This window comes from Salmo salar, chromosome 11 (assembly GCF_965601325.2).
Source record: "Salmo salar chromosome 11, fSalSal1, whole genome shotgun sequence".
In the NCBI taxonomy this organism is placed as follows: domain Eukaryota; kingdom Metazoa; phylum Chordata; class Actinopteri; order Salmoniformes; family Salmonidae; genus Salmo; species Salmo salar.
In genome coordinates, this window is record NC_138301.1 from 29,982,012 (window position 1) to 30,005,562 (window position 23,551).

The 23,551-nt window shown below is 43.4% G+C and overlaps 1 protein-coding gene across 8 annotated transcripts in view; it reads right to left on the reverse strand.

The window, feature by feature from the left end:
- The window catches only part of LOC106592263 (ATP-dependent chromatin remodeler CHD9), a 128,680-nt gene that overhangs the window by 38,478 nt on the left and 66,651 nt on the right, over positions 1 to 23,551 (reverse strand). For 7 of the 8 annotated variants that reach the window (XM_045689299.2, XM_045689304.2, XM_045689303.2 and 4 more), the window contains 13 exons: positions 20,234 to 20,345; positions 18,748 to 18,897; positions 18,238 to 18,306; positions 15,928 to 15,983; positions 15,415 to 15,532; positions 14,713 to 14,799; positions 7,881 to 8,018; positions 7,663 to 7,784; positions 4,317 to 4,560; positions 2,168 to 2,344; positions 1,694 to 1,837; positions 465 to 563; positions 192 to 348 (listed from right to left, as the gene is read on the reverse strand). In XM_045689299.2, the coding sequence (XP_045545255.2) occupies positions 192 to 348; positions 465 to 563; positions 1,694 to 1,837; positions 2,168 to 2,344; positions 4,317 to 4,560; positions 7,663 to 7,784; positions 7,881 to 8,018; positions 14,713 to 14,799; positions 15,415 to 15,532; positions 15,928 to 15,983; positions 18,238 to 18,306; positions 18,748 to 18,897; positions 20,234 to 20,345 (1,673 nt within the window). The remainder of the gene's footprint in view (positions 1 to 191; positions 349 to 464; positions 564 to 1,693; positions 1,838 to 2,167; positions 2,345 to 4,316; positions 4,561 to 7,662; positions 7,785 to 7,880; positions 8,019 to 14,712; positions 14,800 to 15,414; positions 15,533 to 15,927; positions 15,984 to 18,237; positions 18,307 to 18,747; positions 18,898 to 20,233; positions 20,346 to 23,551) is intronic. The other variant, XM_045689302.2, reaches the window with a different exon arrangement.

Consider the following 23,551-nt stretch of genomic DNA (forward strand, 5'->3'; position numbering starts at 1 on the left):
GTCAATTAAGGAAGTAAACTGAAATTCCAATTCCAATTCTCTTCAATGCTTTTCAATGGGGAAAATGGGGAATTGGAATTTGGTTTACTTTCTGAATTGACTGGAATTTCAATGGCATTGACCCCAACCCTGGTTACAGTTAGGGTTAGGTAGGGGTCAGGGTTAGGGTCAGGTAGTGGTGTGTTCAGTACCTTTGATGAGGTAGGGGTGGTTGCAGCACTTCCTCAGCTCCATCATGGTGTTGACCAGGTTGGGGACGTTGGCCTGGCCGACTCCTTTAGACAGGAAGGAGAAGTTCTTCTCTAGGATGGCTCTGTAGTACTTCTTCTGGATGTTGGTCAGCTCCACCTGACCACATTATATAGAAACATTCAATTATATAGGACACTACACAGAAACAAAATCAGTCAGCAAAACTAAGACAAAAAAAACACATACTCAATCTCAAGCACACACACACACACCTCGATGATGGTTTCCTCCTTAGGAGCCAGCTTCTTCTCCACGTCCTCCTTGAGACGACGCAGCATCATGGGCTTCAGGATGGCCTGCAACTTCTGGACCTGAGAGAGACCGAGATATGCAGGTTCATAGATGGACACATGCATACGCACACATACATACAGACACATTTTACAGTAATATGTGACGCTTTTTGACCTGAGACACAGAGAGACGGATACAGAGAGATGGAAGATACAGGTTAACATGTGGAGAGTCTGGAACGGAAACACACTCTTTCACGCACACACGCACCCACATACACACACATGATTTTAACCAGAGGTGCTGAAGGATTAGCAGGATTAAGAGTGGTAGACCATGGGCCGGTCAGTGGTACTATGATTGTCAAACCAGTACAATACACTGAGTGTACAAAATATTAGGAACACCTTAGACATTTCTATGACATAGACTGACCAGGTGAATCCAGGTGAAACCTATGATCCCTTATTAAATCCCCTTCAATCAGTGTAGATGAAGGGGAGGAGACAGGTTAAAGAGGGATTTTTAATCCTTGAGTCAATGCACATGGATTGTGCATGTGTGCCATTCAGAGGGTGAATGGACAAGACAAAACATTTAAGTGCCTTTGAAAGGGGTGTGGTAGTAGATGCCAGGCGCACCCGTTTGAGTGTGTCAATAACTGCAACGCTGCTGGGTTTTTCACATTTAACAGACTGATGAAGTCCATGAGGTTGATGATAGGGGTCGTAAATAACTGTAAATACATCAGCATAATGCTACAGGGCCTTTAACATAACATAACTTTCCAAACCAGCACTGTCTTTCTGTCTGTGTGTGTGTGTGTGTGTGTGTGTGTGTGTGTGTGTGTGTGTGCTCTATTCTCCTTCAGAGTTCCATCTGTACCAACAGGATCATTATCTCAACACACTGACACACTGTTCAAACACCAGGTGGGGTGAGTGGGGAAAAACACACTCATGTCCCCTGATACCATATGAAAACAAATTAGCTTCTGTATTAATAATCATATTCATTATGATCAGTGATGGTAAAGGACACACTCACACACAGGCAAACAGGCAGAGACTAAACTATAACACACAGTATTTCTCACATACACACTTTGTTGATAGGAACCCAACAACATAATCCTCACACACTCACACTGACAGCGACACACTTGATACGAACCCAACAACCACATGATAGAATCACACAGCCTCACCTGCTCCTCAGTCTTGAGGTCTCCAAACTCCAGCATGAAGGTGTTCTCTGAGGGGAAGCTTTGAGGCTCCAGGAAGTGCAGCAGACTGAACAGCTCCTCTACCGTGTTCTGGAGGGGGGTCCCTGTCAGGAGGACTTTGTGTTCCTGGTGAGAGAGGAGAGGGAAGAGAGAGATGTGAGTTAGAAACAATACAAGACACACAGCATAGGAACTCCAACCTACAAGCTGTGCCTCCACTGAACACAACTACCGAGAGAGGGGAGACCTCAATCACAAACAATCTTAAGAGCCAACCAGATTGGTGTACAGTGATGGTTACCATTAGGGCACGTTTCACTGCTTCTCTCCACACACAAACAAGATACTGATTTGAGACACACTAGGCCTAGGATCTCAAACATTCAAGCTGTAATGGCTGCATTTCTACCCTTTGCTCAGTTCTGCGCTACAGTATGCTCAGTGACTTGGACATACCAGATTCATGAGCTTGAAGCCCTCTAGCAGCTTGCAGTTCTTGTTCTTGAGGCGATGGGCCTCGTCGATGATGACGCAGCGCCACTCGATGGTGTTGAGCTCTGGACAGCCGCCCAGGATCATCTCAAAGGTTGTGATGAGGGCGTGGAACTTGTAGGTTCCCCGCACCACACGACCCTGGAGGGAAACCAGAAGAAACGCACAGGGAGTCAATACAACTCTTCCATTCATTCAGCTTTTCTCATTCTCAATGGTGAGTGTATAATGCCTTGTAAAGAAATATCAGTGATTTCAATCATTTGAGAAGACAGAATATAAAGATGGTCCTTGAGAAATATACCATTCTCATATCTAGTGAGACATCCTGCTCAGTGTGTTAAGGTGATTCCCTGTGTGTTAAGGTGATTCCCTGTGTGTTAAAGTGATTCCCTGTGTGTTAAAGTGATTCCCTGTGTGTTAAAGTGATTCCCTGTGTGTTAAGGTGATTCCATGTGTGTTAAGGTGATTCCCTGTGTGTTAAGGTGATTCCCTGTGTGTTAAGCTGATTCCCTGTTTGTTACCGTGATTCCCTGTGTGTTAAGCTGATTCCCTGTTTGTTAAGGTGATTCCATGTGTGTTAAGGTGATAACGTGATTCCCTGTGTGTTAAGGTGATTCCCTGTGGTGCCACAGTGACATCACAGTCTTCCAGTGAGACAGCCTGGTGGCAGCTCCTCTTTCCTCTCCTCCCTCATCTGTTCTTTCCACTCCTCCCTCATCTGTTCTTTCCTCTCCTCCCTCATCTGTTCTTTCCACTCCTCCCTCATCTGTTCTTTCCACTCCTCCCTCATCTGTTCTTTCCACTCCTCCCTCATCTGTTCTTTCCACTCCTCCCTCATCTGTTCTTTCCACTCCTCCCTCATCTGTTCTTTCCTCTCCTCCCTCATCTGTTCTTTCCACTCCTCTCCTCCCTCATCTGTTCTTTCCACTCCTCCCTCATCTGTTCTTTCCACTCCTCCCTCATCTGTTCTTTCCACTCCTCCCTCATCTGTTCTTTCCACTCCTCCCTCATCTGTTCTTTCCACTCCTCTCCTCCCTCATCTGTTCTTTCCTCTCCTCCCTCATCTGTTCTTTCCACTCCTCCCTCATCTGTTCTTTCCACTCCTCCCTCATCTGTTCTTTCCACTCCTCCCTCATCTGTTCTTTCCACTCCTCCCTCATCTGTTCTTTCCCCTCCTCCCTCATCTGTTCTTTCCACTCCTCCCTCATCTGTTCTTTCCACTCCTCCCTCATCTGTTCTTTCCCCCTCCCCCCTGTTACATTTGCATACTAAGATCTCCTAACCGCTGTCTGTCATTCCACATTACTCTGCCAACCACCGCAGAAAAAACCTTTGCCCAGGGCTACCACCTGACACGTGCCACCCTTCAAACCCTTCTCATGCCTTTAAATTGAGTCCTGCTTTCAAGTTTCAAGCTTTAATGTCACATGCACAAGTACAGTGAAAGGCCCAACAATGCAGTAATCAATAACAATGTAATACTAAAAATAACAAGGTAGAACAAAGATACACGAGATATAAAATAAGAAATAAGAAGAACACGATAAAGTAAGTAAGCATACTATATACAGGGTCAGTTCCAGTAGCATATGTATAATGTGAAGAGATACTGGATCGATAGAGGCAGATATGTGTAGGGGTAAGGTGACTAGGCATGCTGGAACATGACAGTCATGCTATTCAATCTCAGTATCTCTCTCTCTCATTATGTGGCCTGCAAGCTCTCCTTGGACAAATCTCATTGTCTGACTGAGTATCTCTGATATCATGTCACTATTCCCTGATACACAATAGAACAAATACTGTCATTACTTTAATGGAACAGAGAGACACCCGAGTTTCACTTAATCTTTCACAGCTAATGATAAGTGCATCACATTATTGCCTGTTTTTCGTCCCCATTATGAGATGCTGGCTGCCCGCTGGTTTCAAGCCCCTTTTGGTGTTGTTTTTGACAACCACCACCTCCCCACATCAGATAACAACTTTTTGAAACGTCAAGGACCCATCTGTTGTTGACACTGTTGTTCATCTGTGGGTCCCTGATGTGGGTCCCTGACTATACATCTCGTACGGCTATCCTGTGTTGTTTATTTATGTTGTTGTTTACCTGTGTGTCCCTGGAGTACATCTCGTACTGCTGCAGCATCTGCCTGCTGACCATGGAGCCGTGGTAGACAATGACATTGAGGTGGGTCCACGTTCTGAACTCTCTCTCCCAGTTGGCGATGGTGGAGAGGGGGGCGATGATGAGGAAGGGGCCCCTGATGCCCACGCGCCAGATCTCCTCCAGAAACGTGATGGATTGGATGGTCTTCCCCAGACCCATCTCATCTGCCAGGATACAGTTCCGTCTGTCAGGGAGGGAGAGAGGAGAGGGGAGCAGGGAGGGAGTAAGAAAGGAGTGAGAGGAAGCGAGAGGGGGGTTGGAGGAAGAAAGAGAGAAAGAGAGAGAGACATTACAGTCCCCAAAAATGTATAGAGTAGTTGTGGTCCTGTCTGATATTGATATTAAGTGATGAGACTGGGCTGAACAGAATCCTTCCTCTAGTAGTCAGGCAGAACATTAATCTGGTTGTCCAGAGGGTGGGGGTGTTACAGTAAATCTTGACATCAATTGCAAAGAGCAGATACTCCCACTTACTTCCTATACTTTGTTCCTTAATCTTAAAGGCTCAGTGCAGTCAAAAACAGGATTTCCTGTTTTATAAATATTTCCACAATATGAGGACGGAATAATACTCTGAAATTGTGAAAATTATGATAATGCCCTTTTAGTGTAAGAGCTGATTGAAAATACCAGCTGAAATTTCAGCCTGTTTTGGTGGGATGTTGTTTTGGCCAGCCTGGTAACATCACAGTAAATTAGTTGACAGACCAATAACAAAGAGAGTTCCAAACCTTTCTGCCAATAACAGTTAGTTTTCAGTTTTCCCCTCCCCACTCAGACCCATCCCAGGCAGTCCTAGCAAAATTCTTGCTTGAGAAATTGCACGTTGCTAAGAAGCTATTTTTGTTTCTTTCTGACTGTTTTAAGGTACTTGATTGTTACCGGGAAATGATTTGATAGAGATAAAAGTGCTGCATTGGACCTTTAAGAACTTCACAGCACTCTGAAGCGCAGTCCCAGTAGCAACACTACAGCCTGGCTACAGACAAGCAGATGATTTGGGATGTGTTCCACACTCACTCGCTTTCTCTCTCCCTTGATCTGTCTCTCCATCTTTCTCTCTCCCTTGATCTGTCTCTCCATCTTTCTCTCTCCCTTGATCTGTCTCTCCATCTTTCTCTCTCCCTTGATCTGTCTCTCCATCTTTCTCTCTCCCTTGATCTGTCTCTCCATCTTTCTCTCTCCCTTGATCTGTCTCTCCATCTTTCTCTCTCCCTTGATCTGTCTCTCCATCTTTCTCTCTCCCTTGATCTGTCTCTCCATCTTTCTCTCTCCCTTGATCTGTCTCTCCATCTTTCTCTCTCCCTTGATCTGTCTCTCCATCTTTCTCTCTCCCTTGATCTGTCTCTCCATCTTTCTCTCTCCCTTGATCTGTCTCTCCATCTTTCTCTCTCCCTTGATCTGTCTCTCCATCTTGCTCTCTCCCTTGCTCTGTCTCTCCATATCTCTGTCTCCCTCTCCCTTAGCCAAATACATTTAAATTAAGTTTTTCACAATTCCGGACATTTAATCCTAGTAAAATGTCCCTGTCTTTGGTCAGTTAGGATCACCACTTTATTTTAAGAATGTGAAATGTCAGAATAATAGTAGAGAGACTGATTTATTTCAGCTTTTATTTCTTTCATCACATTCCCAGTGGGTCAGAAGTTTACATACACTCAAATAGTATTTGGTAGCATTGCCTTTAAATTGTTTAACTTGGATCAAACGTTTCGGGTAGCCTTCCACAAGCTTCCCACAATAAGTTGGGTGAATTGTGGCCCATTCCTCCTGACAGAGCTGGTGTAATTGAGTCAGGTTTGTAGGCCTCCTTGCTCGCACACACTTTTTCAGTTCTGCCCACAAATTTTCTATAGGATTGAGGTCAGGCCTTTGTGATGGCCACTCCAATACCTTGCCTTTGTTGTCCTTAAGCCATTTTGCCACTTTGGAAGTATGCTTGGGGTCATTGTCCATTTGGAAGACCCATTTGCGACCAAGCTTTAACTTCCTGACTAATGTCTTGAAATGTTGCTTCAATATATCCACATAATTGTCCTTCCATCTATTTTGTGAAGTGCACCAGTCCCTCCTGCAGCAAAGCACCCCCACAACATGATGCTGCCACCCCCGTGCTTCACAGTTGGGATGGTGTTCTTCGGCTTGCAAGCCTCCCCCTTTTTCCTCCAAACATAACAATGGTCATTATTATCTTTGTCCCCATGTGCAGTTGCAAACCGTAGCCTGGCTTTTTTATGGCGGTTTTGCTCCTAAACTCAGCTCGTTACCTGTATAAAAGACACCTGGGAGCCAGAAATCTTTCTGATTGAGAGGGGGTCAAATACTTATTTCCCTCATTAAAATGCAAATCAATTTATAACATTTTTGACATGCGTTTTTCTAGATATTTTTGTTGTTATTCTGTCTCTCACCGTTCAAATAAACCTACCATTAAAATTATAGACTGATCCTTTCTTTGTCAGTGGGCAAACGTACAAAATCAGCAGGAGATCAAATACTTTCCCCCCCCACTGTATATATATATATATATATATATATATTATTTATTTTTATTAAGCACAAAGAAAATTCAAGCAGTAGGGATCTTGATCAAGGAGGAGATTGATTGTCTCTGCTGTAACCAAGAAGCGTGATCTTGCAAGCTAGCCACATAGCTAGCAAGTTATTAAACAAAATGCATAGCTGGCGCCATGAGCAGGAGATAATTTATCTTAGATAGTTAACTGATAGTTATAAGCAGTGGCGTAGCACGCACCCCTTTGAGCTTTAGGGCGACCCAAACCCCCCAAAAAAACAAATCAAAACTAAAATCATACCGTTGGTATTTCAAAATACCCTGGTATATGATATATAAGACATACCATCCAAACCTATTAACCACATTCTTCACAGGTTTTGCATACTTATCCAAGCTAGAAGTCAGCAGGCTCTGGGCAAGCGTCTCCCTGTCTCAGTACAGACATGCTGTCAGCTCACTGCTTCACTGGCTTCTCTTCTGCACTACTTAGCAATCTGACAGTCCAGCCTTGTCTCTCTGGCTGGATACAGTATGCTACAACCACAGAGCTGAAACCTAGGATCTGAAGTCTGGAACAACCCTGTGTTTCTGACTGACAGAATCTGTTCAGGGCAGTAGAACAGAGAACATTGTGTGTCTGTTTGTTTGCACATGCATACAGGTACAGTGTGTGTGTGTGTGTGTGTGTGTGTGTGTGTGTGTGTGTGTGTGTGTGTGTGTGTGTGTGTGTGTGTGTGTGTGTGTGTAGCCTTGGGGGGCCCTACTGACCTGTTGTACCAGTTGAAGAGGAGCCAGTTGACTCCCTCCAGCTGGTAGTCCCTGAGGACGTTACTGTTCCTGTACTCCCTCGACTGATCCCTCTTCTTCCACAAGCTGGCTGGGGGACGCTCCTGTGGGGTAGAGAATGTTAGAGGATGAGAAGAGAGATGAGAAAAGAAGAGAAGAGAGGAAGAGAAGAGAAAGGAGGTTGAATAAAGGGGGCTTACCGTCCTGCGGGAGTCTGGCCTTGCTGCCTGCAGCAGCTCAAACTCCTCTATTTTACTCTGGTCCACATCCCCCTTCAGTTCCCACGTACTGTCTTCATAGGGCAGAGAGCACCACTTCACCAGGTAGTACACCACCTGCTGGGGGAAGAGGGATGGAGAGAGGGGGAGGAGGGAGGGGGAAAGAAAGAGAGAGAGAGATGTGAGTTAACACAAAAAACATAGAAAGCTTCACCTTTTAGTAGCTACTAGTGTTGTCACTAGCGTCCTGTTCGCCCAGTCCCCCGTTTTCTAAACCTCCTGCGCATGAGCTACGCAAAAACCTGTCACTGAAATGCACACTGTGACTCAATACAACACATATTGAATTTAACTTCACACTGTTCAGTGTTTAATAGAATACTGCATAGAATGGCCATTTGCTCATATTTGCAAAGGCCTACCTGTGATTTGGCTGGAGGAATGGGTGGAAGGAACATACATGCATAATGATCTGCATGTCATTGTGTCAGTAAGGAGAAAACACTGCATGAAACCTTCTTTACTCAGTTCTTTCAGTTAAAATAGACACACACTCTCCATCCCTTCCTCACACTCAATCTCCCTCCCTCTCGTAAAAACACACACACACCACTCACTCTCTCCCACAAACACACACTGCTCTTAACTTTTAAAATGCTAGGCACCAAACAGAATTTAAGGAGCACCAGAAAGAAATAGATTTCTGAACTATTCAGGCTAGGGACAAGTAGGGCTGTGGCGGTCACAAAATGTTGTCAGCCGGTGATTGTCAAGCAAATAACTGCCGGTCTCACGGTAATTGACCGTTAATTAACATAAAGACATTTAGCATCTCCTGGCTTCCACACATAGCCTACAAGCCACTGATACTGACCTTTGGAACATATACATTTGAAAAAGTCTAATAAATCCATGTAATATAGCCTACACCATCACAATAAATCCATTATTTATTTTAGACAGGTCTAAAAAACATGATATGAAGAAAATGTAGTCTATTTCAGAAGAACAGAATAGCATACTCTGAGTTGTCCTTGTGTTAGGTCCTAATCTGGCTATGCCATATGGCTGTGGGCTACACTAGTTCATTTAGCAGACAAGATTTTCTTCGAATTCCGTGCCATTATTTTATAGTATGAAGAATACAATTGAACATAGCTGAATAAAATAGGAAGGATATTTTCTCTATTCTGTGTTGAGCGGTTAACAAAGAAACAGGTACTCCTATTGCTTAATTTAGAGTTATTTATGTAACTTTAGTTGTGATACAAATGTTGGGCTGTATGTTTAGATTTTTAATACATTCTAAGGCTGCATGATGTGACTCTAATGATGATTTGCAAAAAGTCACACGAAAGGCATGAGCTGCTTTGTTTTTTGCGCAGGCTGTACACACTTCATCAGTCTCTCACTCAAGCAGTTGATAATGCCTCAAATGTCCCGGCTGCATCCCTTTTGTGTGTCCGTAATGTCCCCTAAAAAAATCCATGCCTTTTGCGGCCAGTGACCGTTGGGCCCTTGGGCTGAATATAATAATCATAAATCCCTTCTCCCGGCTGCGTGCCGAAGCACCTCACACACATGGCTCTCCGTCACTTGATCAGGTCTTTCTCACAGGCTACAAGTGAAGACAGACACATCGGGGACGCAACTGCGTGCGTCCTTATCCAATACCAAGGTGCAAATTGAAGATATTGGAAGAACTGTCCACATTTGCTTTTCGTCAGCCAACAAGATGAGTAGGCCTAACGAACAGCAAACGCACTAGCCTATGTCAATCTACTATTCCCCATAGTACAAACGCTGTCCTACTCTATTCTGTGCGAGAAATAAATATTCCAAACATAGTCTTGGACAGTTGTGGGATGTGATAGATCCCAAATTAATATAACCACTAGCATCAAAAAAACTGTTTTAAGCAATAAGCCTGATGCAACAGATGAGAATGTTTAGCTTAAAACGTTGATAAACTATTAGGCTATTTCTTCACATTATAAGTGCAGCAATGCGCACACGGCAGAAGGCTATTCAGTTGAAGTCGGAAGTTTACATACATCTTAGCCAAATAATTTAAACTCAATTTTTCACAATTCCTGACATTTAATCCTAGTAAATATACCCTGTCTTAGGTCAGTTAGGATCACCACTTTATTTAAGAATGTGAAATGTCAGAATAATAGTAGAGAGAATTATTTATTTCAGCTTTTATTTCTTTCATCACATTCCCAGTGGGTCAGAAGTTTACATACATTCAATTAGTATTTGGTAGCATTGCCTTTAAATTGTTTAACTTTCGGGTAGCCTAATAATACCCACATAATTTTCCTTCCTCATGACACCATCTATTTTGTGAAGTTCACCAGTCCCTCCTGTAGCAAAGCACTCCCACAACATGATGCTGCCACCCCCGTGCTTCACGGTTGGAATGGTGTCTTTCGGCTTGCAAGCCTCTCCCTTTTTCTCCAAACATAACGATGGTCATTATGGCCAAACAGTTCTATTTTTGTTTCATCAGACCAGAGGAGATTTCTCCAAAAAGTACGATCTTTGTCCCATTGTGCAGTTGCAAACCGTAGTCTGGCTTTTTTATGGCGGTTTTGGAGCAGTGGCTTCTTCCTTGCTGAGCTGCCTTTCAGGTTATGTCGATATAGTACTCGTTTTACTGTGGATATAGATACTTTTGTATCTTCACAAGGTCCTTTGCTGTTGTTCTGGGATTGATTTGCACTTTTCACCCCAAGGTACGTTCATCTCTAGGAGACAGAACGCGTCTCCTTCCTGAGCGGTATGACGGCTGCGCAGTCCCAAGGTGTTTATACTTGCGTACTATTGTTTGTACAGATTAACATGGTACCTTCAGGCATTTGGAAATTGCTTCCAAGTATGAACCAGACTTGTGGAGGTCTACAATTTCTTTTCTGAGGTCTTTGCTGATTTATTTTGATTTTCCCATGATGTCAAGCAAAGAGGCACTGAGTTTGAAGGTAGGCCTTGAAATACACCTCCAATTGACTCAAATTATGCAAATTAGCCTATCAGAAGCTTCTAAAGCCATAACATCATTTTCTGTAATTTTACAAGCTGTTTTTATGGTGAAAATTATCTTCCCCAAACTTGATCTCACGCGCTGCGTATGTATGTCATTTAGGCTCTACACCCCTTGTAAAGTGGATGAATGTGCTTCATTTTGAGAAGTTACTTTGGCCACTTTAGTTATGATACAAATGTTATCAAAACATATACAGTGAGGGAAAAAAGTATTTGATCCCCTGCTGATTTTGTACGTTTGCCCACTGACAAAGAAAGGATCAGTCTATAATTTTAATGGTAGGTTTATTTGAACAGTGAGAGACAGAATAACAACAACAAAAAATCTGAAAAACGCATGTCAAAAACATTATGAATTGATTTGCATTTTAATGAGGGAAATAAGTATTTGACCCCCTCTCAATCAGAAAGATTTCTGGCTCCCAGGTGTCTTTTATACAGGTAACAAACTGAGATTAGGAGCACACTCTTAAAGGGAGTACTCCTAATCTCAGCTTGTTACCTGTATAAAAGACACCTGTCCACAGAAGCAATCAATCAATCAGATTCCAAACTCTCCACCATGGCCAAGACCAAAGAGCTCTCCAAGGATGTCAGGGACAAGATTGTAGACCTACACAAGGCTGGAATGGGCTACAAGACCATTGCCAAGCAGCTTGGTGAGAAGGTGACAACAGTTGGTGCGATTATTCGCAAATGGAAGAAACACAAAAGAACTGTCAATCTCCCTCGGCCTGGGGCTCCATGCAAGATCTCACCTCGTTGAGTTGCAATGATCATGAGAACGGTGAGGAATCAGCCCAGAACTACACGGGAGGATCTTGTCAATGATCTCAAGGCAGCTGGGACCATAGTCACCAAGAAAACAATTGGTAACGCACTACGCCGTGAAGGACTGAAATCCTGCAGCGCCCGCAAGGTCCCCCTGCTCAAGAAAGCACATATACATGCCCGTCTGAAGTTTGCCAATGAACATCTGAATGATTCAGAGGACAATTGGGTGAAAGTGTTGTGGTCAGATGTGACCAAAATGGAGCTCTTTGGCATCAACTCAACTCGCCATGTTTGGAGGAGGAGGAATGCTGCCTATGACCCCAAGAATACCATCCCCACCATCAAACATGGAGATGGAAACATTATGCTTTGAGGGTGTTTTTCTGCTAAGGGGACAGGACAACTTCACCGCATCAAAGGGACGATGGACGGGGCCATGTACCGTCAAATCTTGGGCGAGAACCTCCTTCCCTCAGCCAAGGCATTGAAAATGGGTTGTGGATGGGTATTCCAGCATGACAATGACCCAAAACACATGGCCAAGGCAACAAAGGAGTGGCTCAAGAAGAAGCACATGAAGGTCCTGGAGTGGCCTAGCCAGTATCCAGACCTTAATCCCATAGAAAATCTGTGGAGGGAGCTGAAGGTTCGAGTTGCCAAACGTCAGCCTCAAAACCTTAATGACTTGGAGAAGATCTGCAAAGAGGAGTGGGACAAAATCCCTCCTGAGATGTGTGCAAACCTGGTGGCCAACTACAAGAAACGTCTGACCTCTGTGATTGCCAACAAGGGTTTTGCCACCAAGTACTAAGTCATGTTTTGCAGAGGGGTCAAATACTTATTTCCCTCATTAAAATGCAAATCATTTTATAACATTTTTGACATGCATTTTTCTGGATTATTTGGTTGTTATTCTGTCTCTCACTGTTCAAATAAACCTACCATTAAAATTATAGACTGATCATTTCTTTGTCAGTGGGCAAACGTACAAAATCAGCAGGGGATCAAATACTTTTTCCCCTCACTGTAGGTCTCTGGGCTAGGCTATATGAGGTGTGCGAATATTACATTTACATTACATTTTAGTAATTTAGCAGACGCTCTTATCCAGAGCGACTTACAGTAGTGAATGCATACATTTCATTTCATGCATTTAAAATTTTTTTATAATAATTGTACTGGCCCCCCGTGGGAATCGAACCCACAACCCTGGCGTTGCACACACCATGCTGGCGTTGCAAACACCATGCTCTACCATGCTCGCAAAAAAAATAATGCGCTGTTTGCCTGAAGCTGGGTATCATTCACAAGTGATATCATTCACAAGTGACAGGCTAATATTGTCACCCATCAGACTATTCTTGATTTAATCTTGTCTTTACATATACTAAATAATATATGTGTGACATTTGTTTTGATTTAGAATGGACCATTATCATGCAACTGTCTCGAAACGGGCAGGGGGAAAAATACATGTCACCTATGCACTTAAATAGCGAATGGAGGACTCTTTTCCCGGGGTTTATTTTCATGCCAGCCAGATAAGCTATACTCCTGTTGTAAAGAGAAGCAATGTGCTTAATATTAGGAAAGTTGAGGAATAAATATAGTAGGCCTAGCCTATAGAAAGCTGATGGGATCTTCCTCTTTTTAATAGAGGCCATCACTTTGTTCTCACGCAATTGCATAGCTTATAGAAATGTTGTGCAACATGATCTCATGAAGTGTTTTATTAGATTTTCAACTACATTTGCATTGATGTCAGAGTGATTAGAGGGACAATAGAGTTAGCAAGTTTGGTAGGCTACTATCAGAGCTGGCTTTTTTATGGTATCAGAGCTTTTAAGTATCAGAGCTTGGAGAACTCTAATTTCCGTAACTAAACGTTCATGTGGAATTTGACTGTCGTCATGACTCGTGACCGCAGGTGTGGCGCTAATATGGTTACCCTAGGGACAAGCCATTTCCTTTGCTGTAAAGCTGTAAGCATGCCTGTCGTGAAGCGCTGCTCTATTTTCCCTCTCTGACACTCAGAGGCTGCATGACAGTGAACTTGCAAAGTCAGATCAAACTGGCCTGTGCTCTTGGTTATAACAGGTGATGAAATTATATAATGTACAAACTTTGCTGCTTGCTCTCCACGCTGCTCCAATGTAACAAATGTACAAATGAAACAACAGAGGACTCATCAGGGTCGACATCACGAGCGAGGATGGAGGAATAGATGAGCATGAAGAGGGGCCGGAGAGAAGCAGGTCAGTGGGGGCTAGTAGGGGATGTGGCTGATTGATTACAGCTGCCACGTGATATGTTGACGAAAGTGAAGTGGATATGATTGGACCTGCTCATACAACAGACTAGATGCTTAAATTCAACTGGCACCAGCAGGTTCTTTAGATCAAACGGTACTATGGTATTCTAAAATGTTGGTATCATAAGTATCATGAGGTTTTAGTACTGTGGGGTATTACCGTGGCGTTACCGTGGTACCGGTACACCAAGCAACACTAGTAGCTACACCCTCAGCTAAAGTAACAGAGACAACAACCATAATACACATGTATGGAATGACCCCATGCTTTACAATAGTATCTTCTACAAATGAGGAGATGAGACACACTCAAGGACATACACACACACATAATGTTCAGACATACACACCCATTCTCTCTCTCTCTCTCTCTCTCTCTCTCTCTCTCTCTCTCTCTCTCTCTCTCTCATCTCTCTCTCTCTCTCTCTCTCTCTCTCTCTCTCTCTCTCTCTCTCTCTCTCTCTCTCTCTCTCTCTCTTCTCTCTCTCTCCTCTCTCTCTCTCTCTCTCTCTCTCTCTCTCCTCTCTCTCTCTCTCTCTCTCTCTCTCTCTCTCTCTCTCTCTCTCTCTCTCTCTCTCTCTCTCTCTTTCCAACAAAAGGCAGTCTAATCATCCTCTCCGTTGGAGGTCATTTGTTGTGAATGAAAGAGGCCCTCCTCCTGCCCCCCCCACCGCTCGTAACCTCTCCTGTGTCCTTGTCTTCACAATAGGACACCTCCAGTACTCTGTCTACCTCCACATAGTCAGGGTTAAAGGGATCCTCCTCCATCTAAAACACACAGGAAGGACATAGTCAGGGTTAAAGGGATCCTCCTCCATCTAAAACACACAGGAAGACATAGTCAGGGTTAAAGGGATCCTCCTCCATCTAAAACACACAGGAAGACATAGTCAGGGTTAAAGGGATCCTCCTCCATCTAAAACACACAGGAAGACATAGTCAGGGTTAAAGGGATCCTCCTCCATCTAAACACACAGGAAGACATAGTCAGGGTTAAAGGGATCCTCCTCCATCTAAAACACACAGGAAGACATAGTCAGGGTTAAAGGGATCCTCCTCCATCTAAAACACACAGGAAGACATAGTCAGGGTTAAAGGGATCCTCCTCCATCTAAAACACACAGGAAGACATAGTCAGGGTTAAAGGGATCCTCCTCCATCTAAAACACACAGGAAGACATAGTCAGACAAAGTAAACCACCTTCATGCCATCTGGAGTCTGGGGGGGAAACACACTGTATGACTGGCATGGAGGTGGGTGGGATGAACATATCAAGGCCTAAAGCACACTACAGAGATGCATGCAAACACACCTGTGCTAAACAGGCAAACACACACACACACTGACTCGCACACACACACACTGGTGTGAAAGGGTCTTACATCTGCAAAGAAGTGGGCTCTCTGTGCCTGTTTAATCTTGAAACGTTTGATCTTCTGCTGAATCCTCTTGTCTTTCTCCAGCTGCTGCTCTACGGCCCACTCACAGTGGAGGTAGGAGCTGAGAGAGACAACACCACAGAGTCAGGAACGCACGAGAACACACACGTATAGTACAAACGTCAAATAAACCTTGAATGTCTTTTAAGACGTCGTACATCTTTCAAATGGATATATGTTTACTTTAAGTTTAAATGTTCCATTTGTGTGCCATTTTGTACATTTTACATTTGTATAGGATTTACAATCTACTACACACCAAATTAATCTTCATTTCAGATTGACCTCGATTTTGTTCTACTGAAACTACAATGAGGTCACATGTGAGTTCAGTCAAAGGCGTCTCAAAGTGGTAGTGCAAGAACTAGTAATGACAAGCTGCGTCTTACATCACTCTGTTTAACATAAAAAATGTGAATGCAATTATCTTAGCTGGAATGACAAAGAATGCCTTACTAGTTTTTGTATTTTACAAAGAACTCCTCCACTTCTACGATAACTCCTGGAGCGACCTAGAAGAGGAACCAATATTATAGAACAGAATACAGACTAAAAGCTCTTCATACACTGAGTGTACAAAACATTAATTAAGAACACCTTCCATTTCCATGACATAGACTGACCAGGTGAATCCAGGTGAAAGCTATGATCCCTTATTGATGTCACTTGTTAAATCCACTCCAATCAGTGTAGATGAAGGGGAGGAGACAGGTTAATTAAGGATTTTTAAGCCTTGAGACAATTGAGACATGGATTGTGTATGTGTGCCATTCAGAGAATGAATGGGCATGACAAAATATTTTTTTCCTTTGAACGGGGTGTGGTAGTACGTGCCAGGTGCACCGGTTTGTGTCAAGAACTGCAACGCTGCAGGATTTTTCACGCTCAACAGCCAACTGTGGGAAGCACTGGAGTCAACATGGGCCAGCATCCCTGTGGAACGCTTTTGACACCTTGTATAGTCTGTGCCCCGACGAAATGAGGCTGTTCTGAGGGCAAAAGGGGGAGTGCAATATTAGGAAGGTGTTCTTAATGTTTTGTACACTCAGTGTATAGTAGGAAAAGACAGAGGGCTGAATTCAATCAAAACCGCATTGCAGAAGGTAAGTACAGTTGTGGCCAAAAGTTTTGAGAATGACACAAATATTAATTTCCACAAAGTTCGCTGCTTCAGTGTTTTTAGATATTTTTGTCAGATGTTACTATGGATTACTGAAGTATAATTACAAGCATTTCATAAGTGTCAAAGGCTTTTATTGACAATTACAAAGAAGTGGATGCAAAGAGTCAATATTTGCCGTGTTGACCCTTCTTTTTCAAGACCTCTGCAATCCGACCCTGGCATGCTGTCAATTAACTTCTGGGCCACATCCTGACTGATGGCAGCCCATTCTTGCATAATCAATGCTTGGAGTTTGTCAGAATTTGTGGGTTTTTGTTTGTCCACCCGCCTCTTGAGGATTTTCCACAAGTTCTCAATGGGATTAAGGTCTGGGGAGTTTCCTGGCCATGGACCCAAAATATCGATGTTTTGTTCCCCGAGCCACTTAGTTATCACTTTTGCCTTATGACAAGGTGCTCCATCATGCTGGAAAAGGCATTGTTCTTCACCAAACTGTTCCTGGATAGTTGGGAGAAGTTACTCTCGGAGGATGTGTTGGTACCATTCTTTATTCATGGCTGTGTTCTTAGGCAAAAAGCTGAGTGAGCCCACTCCCTTGACTGAGAAGCAACCCCACACATGAATGGTCTCAGGATGCTTTACTGTTGGCATGACACGGGACTGATGGTAGTGCTCACCTTGTCTTCTCTGGACAAGCTTTTTTCCGGATGCCCCAAACAATTAGAAAGGGGATTCATCAGAGAAAATGACTTTACCCCAGTCCTCAGCAGTCCAATCCCTGTACCTTTTGCAGAATATCAGTCTGTCCCTGATGATTTTCCTGGAGAGAAGTGGCTTCTTTGCTGCCCTTCTTGACAACAGGCCATCCTCCAAAAGTCTTCGCCTCACTGTGCGTGCAGATGCACTCACACCTGCCTGCTGCCATTCCTGAGTAAGCTCTGTACTGGTGGTGCCCCGATCCTGCAGCTGAATCAACTTTAGGAGACGGTCCTGGCGCTTGCTGGACTTTCTTGGGCGCCCTGAAGCCTTCTTCACAACAATTGAACCGCTCTCCTTGAAGTTCTTGAGGATCTGATAAATGGTTGATTTAGGTGCAATCTTACTGGCAGCAATATCCTTGCCTTTGAAGCCCTTTTTGTGCAAAGCAATGATGACGGCACGTGTTTCCTTGCAGGTAACCATGGTTGACAGAGGAAGAACAATGATTCCAAGCACCACCCTCCTTTTGAAGCTTCCAGTCTGTCATTCGAACTCAATCAGCATGACAGAGTGATCTCAAGCCTTGTCCTCGTCAACACTCACACTAGTGTTAACGAGAGAATCACTGACATGATGTTAGCTGGTCCTTTTGTGGCAGGGCTGAAATGCAGTGGAAATGTTTTTGCGGGATTCAGTTCATTTACATGGCAAAGAGGGACTTTGCAATTAATTGCAATTCATCTGATCACTCTTCATAACATTCTGGAGTATATGCAAATTGCCATCATACAAACTGAGGCAGCAGACTGTGAAAATTAATATTTGTGTCATTCTCAAAACTTTTGGCCACGACTGTAGATGTAGTACTGCAAACTAAAATACTATAGTACTACAAAGAGTGGTATGAGTGAGTGTGGCATTAAAGATAATGATTGTAATCCTACCTCGTTCTTGACTATTCGAGATGACATGATCTTGTCAACAACTGCAGCATCCTCCTCACTGGGGTTTTCCTGCAGCATTGACAAGATGGAAACAAACCACTTTAACAGCTCCATGTACAACCTTCATACTCCACACACCAGTTTCATGTATTTTCAATGTATATCAGAATGAAGTATGGCCTTGAGATGCATTGTACTGCTATAACACACATATTAGAATAGATAGGGCAATGCTAAAGCAATGAAGAATGTAATGCTGAGATGTTTTGGTAATGTAGAACCTATCAGTCTTACAGTGTTTCCCAACTCCAGTCCTCCAGTACCCCCAACAGTACACATTGTTGTTGTAGCCCCCAGACAAACTCACCTGATTCAAGTCATTGGGGCTACAGCAAAAATGTGTACTGTTGGGGGTACTGGAGGACTGGAGTTGGAAACAACTGGTCTAGAACAACTGAATGTTATTGAGAGTTATTGATTGCTGCCTGGGCCAGGCCAGTATCTCCTCACCACAAACAGCTGCTGTGCTGGCTCTTTGCGTGCTGCAGCAGTGCTGGTCTTCTTGGCTTTAACCATGACCTTCACCTCCTCATCAGACACCCTGGCCTCTCCCTCCTCTGCATACTTCTTCCTCTTCACCTGGCGGTTCGACCGACGCGTCTACAGGGGGGTAAGGGAAAGAGGTTAAGTATTACGGAGGTTCTGTATTATACAAATCAGCACAGCCAAAATATCAGTATAACTCTTGTCCTATGTTTTATTGGGTTAATATGTAGGCAGCCATCGAAGGCATTCCTGTCTATTCTCAATAGTGTTTGTGTATGTGTCTGTGTTGTATGCACTCCGCAGCAATAGGTGTGACATTGAAGTGTGCTTAGTGTTTATTATTAGGAAAAAACATCAGAGAGACCCTGCTAATGACAGCCACAGTTTAATGAGATACTAAATACCATTCAGTTGAAACTAATAATGTGTCTGTGGATGAGAATAACCCAGGCTGACCATAAAATACTCAGGCCTGCCAGGCTGAGTGGTCCCTCCTTCCCTGCCTGTCAGGTTACCTCCCAGGCTGAGTGGTCCCTCCTTCCCTGCCTGTCAGGTTACCTCCCAGGCTGAGGGGTCCCCTGTGGTGATGATGCTGTAGCTGTTCTCAGAGCTGTCTGTCTACTAACTCCATCACTTATAGTGCAACAGACAGGAATGGAGAATCATTCTAAATGACATCTTCAGACAGCTCTAATTAAGACTGGGTGTGGGGGATAATGAGGATAATTATACCCACACATGGGCGCGGGGGGGGGGGGGGGGGGGGGGGGGAATCTCCAGTCGCTCCATATGATGACACAGCCAGGGGGAGAGAGTAGTCTTTCATCCCCACTCACTGAATACTCTGTCAACTGGAACAGAGCAGATCGTCCCCCTCACTCAACACCAGTGTCTATGGATAAGGACTGTCCTCACGGTATAGAATAGGCCTACCCCTACATAATCCTCAGCTCTACCAACAACAACAGTAAATTACACTGGAGCTATTTGTTCTTGAGTTGGTTAGGCCCTGAACTCACTCTGAACCACCCGGTGTACTTTGACTCCATACCACAGCTGTGACTCCTGTATTCCACTCAGCATCAGCAGCAGCACGGCCAACAAGAGAGCCCAAGGACAGGGACTCTCCATGGCTTTAACTATCACAACAACGCTGTCATAAGAACCAGTCTATATCACATGAATCTTTAAACATAAAGGCCTGCGTTCTGCAGACTGAGGAAATGGCCTCTCCATGCCTTTTAATAATAATACTACAATAGATAAATAAATATAGTTGCCTACCCCTGCCTTAAACATCACGACAACACTATCATAAGAGTTCTGCAGCCGTAAAGAGCCTGCATACTGTAGCCTTGGAGACATGGGGAGGGACTCCATGCCTTTAATAATCACAATAACACCGGCATAAGGCTTTTGCTGCAGCTTGGAGACTGGGGGAGGGACTCACCGAGTCATCGTCTTTAAAGGATCTTCGAGGCGGACGCTCTTCATCAGACCCCTCCTCTGAAGACTCTGTCTTCCTCTTCTTCTTCATCCCTCCAAATTTAATGACGATTTTCCTGAAATAAAGATAACAGGACAAACATTAAGGATCAACGTCTGTTAAACGAGAGAAAAAAAATAGGAAAACTGGACTCTATTTTCTCCTCTTTCCCTCTGCTATGTTTCATGGAAACTGTCTCTGAATAATTGATGAACGATAATATAAAGATTGTCCTTGCTGTGCTAAATAAATGACCTCAGGAGTGTGTGTGCTGCCGAGTGGTGCGGCGCAGTACAGTATATGCCATGTTCCTCACTGCATCTTTTAAAGGCAAAAAGGAATTATTACCCAAAGAATTATAATTAAGTAAGCATAGTTACTGTTATTACCAGTCCAGCTCTGTTTATTTTGCCTCACTTAAAATGAATGATTTAATCCTTTCCATGGTTGCTTAATGCCTTATTAAATGTACTTTCATAACCTAGAGACAAATAGTGACTGATTCAAGTTGGCAGCAGTATATTTAAATTATAGTACATCAAAACATACATTTTCATGGGAAGTAACCATGCAGTATAGTATTAGCTACAGTATTAGCACATATTTTAAATAAATACTTTAGCATATTGAATGACCTAATGACCTCAATAAGGGATTATCACATTTAAAAAAATGCAATAATATAATCATGTCCCTCTTGGTTATTGTGTGAGAATCAGCTTCTAATATGTCCATGACTGTGGTGACTCAATATCTCATCATGTGCAGAATGCAGAGATATTTTTCAGGGAGAAAATGTGTAGTGTATGTGTGTGTGTGTGTGTGTGTGTGTGCGCGCGCGCGTGTGTGTGTGTGTCAGAGTGTCTGCAGACAGGGAAGAAATGAACCAGTAGACTGATACAATAGATCTCTGCTATGTACAGTTTGAGAGAGAGACACAGACAGTCTCTCTCACTCTTGTGTGTGCGCCTGCCTGACTGCCTGCATATCTGTTTGTCTGTCTGTCCACCCCAGCCTGCTGTGTTCTTATCAACATGTAAGACTGGACTTCCACTGCTCCATTTGTCAAGCTCTTTATTGGATCAAAACAAAGAGATATAGATAGTGACTGAGTCTCCTCCCTTCTCTGTCTCTAGCTCTCTGTTTTGCCACAGATGATCCATTATATTGACCAGATACTCAAGTGGTCGATCTAACAATGAAAATAAATGTCTTAAAAAATGGAAGGCAGTTGGGAGGAGGCAAGATCAGGTGGGACCATTCTAGCCAATGAGAGGGCAGATACGTGTGTGAACAACAGGCAAAACTCCAATAAAGTGTTTTTTCTCAAAGATGCCGGGATGTCACATGTCCTCCTAATATCATTAGACTGGTAAAAACCTAAGCATTACCAAACTTCTATCAGATCAAATAAGCCACATCTAACACATTTTCTTTACTTAACTAGGCAAGTCAGTTAAGAACAAATTCTTATTTACAATGACGGCCCATAAATAAGCCATTACATATTTTGGTAACTAAATTCGACACTCCATACAAAAACTCCTCGCTTGGTGAGCGATATATTTTTTTTTTACCGCCACTTGCTGGAGAAGACCGATTTTAGGCCCAGTTATCCCCATCACGTCTTCCTCTCTGGTCTTGCTCTCTTTCTCCCCCCCTCTCAGTCTCCGCCACTTGCCGCCTACCTTTCTCTCTATCTTGTCTCTCCTCCATCGCTCTCTCTTCCAATCCCTCCATCCCTCTCCACTCTTCCCCGCCCTCCCTCTATGGCTCAGAAAACACATAAACATGCATATGATTCAACCTACACAAAGAGCCAGTCCAGACTCCAAATCCCCATGCAGGCAGACAGAGACTAGCGTGGTTGGATCAAACAGGCTAATACTGTAGATGTGGTAAAAAGGTCAATTGAACTCAATTGCCATGGAATAGAGTGGGGGAAAAATCCCGAGTCTGCTCATTGCCCCCCAGCAACATTAACATACATTTAGGCTATTGTTTCTATGTGTATTTCACACTATGTTGAGGTAGAAATCAGAGTATCATGCTGTATGGATGTCAACCCCAATATATGTTCATGTCAACGTCACCAATCAACTTTATTACAGTTAAAAACTACTTTGACTACCACCACCGATTTCTATATGCGCCAGCTATGCTAACCAGCTTATACGAGCAGGAGTTAGCGTTTAACAGTTACTTATTTTAAGCCGGACAACTTATAAATGTTGTGCAGCGAAAAAAAGCCAAATATATAAAAATCAGACATAAGTAAGTACATTGTGGCCCTGTTACAATGCATAACTCATGACGGATTTGAGGAATATCCACTTTGCTAGATCTAATTTGTTAAATGTGTGCCAATCTGATCAATGGAATGGTCTGCGTTCTGTTGACTCCGTTACTGCATCCACATTTTGTTACGTTACAGTCTTATTCTAAAATAGATTCAATATTTTTTTTCTCTTAGCAATCTACACAAAATACCCCATAATGACTAAGCGAAACCAGGTTTTACTTTTTTTGCACATGTATTAAAAACAAAAACCAGAAATACCTTATTTACATAAGTATTCAGACCCTTTGCTATAAGACTCGAAATTGAGTCAGGTGCATCCTGTTTCCATTGATCATCCTTGAGATGTCTCTATAACTTGATTGGAGTCCACCTGTGGTAAATTCAATTGATTGGACCTGATTTGGAAAGGCACACAGCTGTCTATATAATGTCCCACAGTTCACAGTGCATATCAGAGCAAAAACCAAGCCATGAGGTTAAAGGAATAGTCCGCAGAGCTCCGAGACAGGATTGTGTCGAGGCACAGATCTGGAGAAGGGTACCAAAACATTTCTACAGCATTGAAGGTCCCCAAGAACACAGTGGCCTCTATCATTCTTAAATGGAAGAAGTTTGGAACCACCAAAACTCTTCCTAGAGCTGGCTGCACGGACAAACTAAGCAATCGGGAGAGAAGGGCATTGGTCAGGGAGGTGACCAAGAACTCAATGGTCACTCTGACAGAGCTCTAGAGCTCCTCTGTGGAGATGGGAGAACCTTCCAGAAGGACAACCATCTCTACAGCACTCCACCAATCAGGCCTTTATGGTAGAGGGCCAGGCGGAACCCACGCCTCAATAAAAGGCACATGACAGCCCGCTTGGATTTTGCCAAAAGGCACTTAAAAACTCTCCGACCATGTGAAACAAGAATCTCTGGTCTGATGAAACCAAGATTGAACTCTTTCGCCTGAAAGCCAAGTGTCATGTCTGGAGGAAACC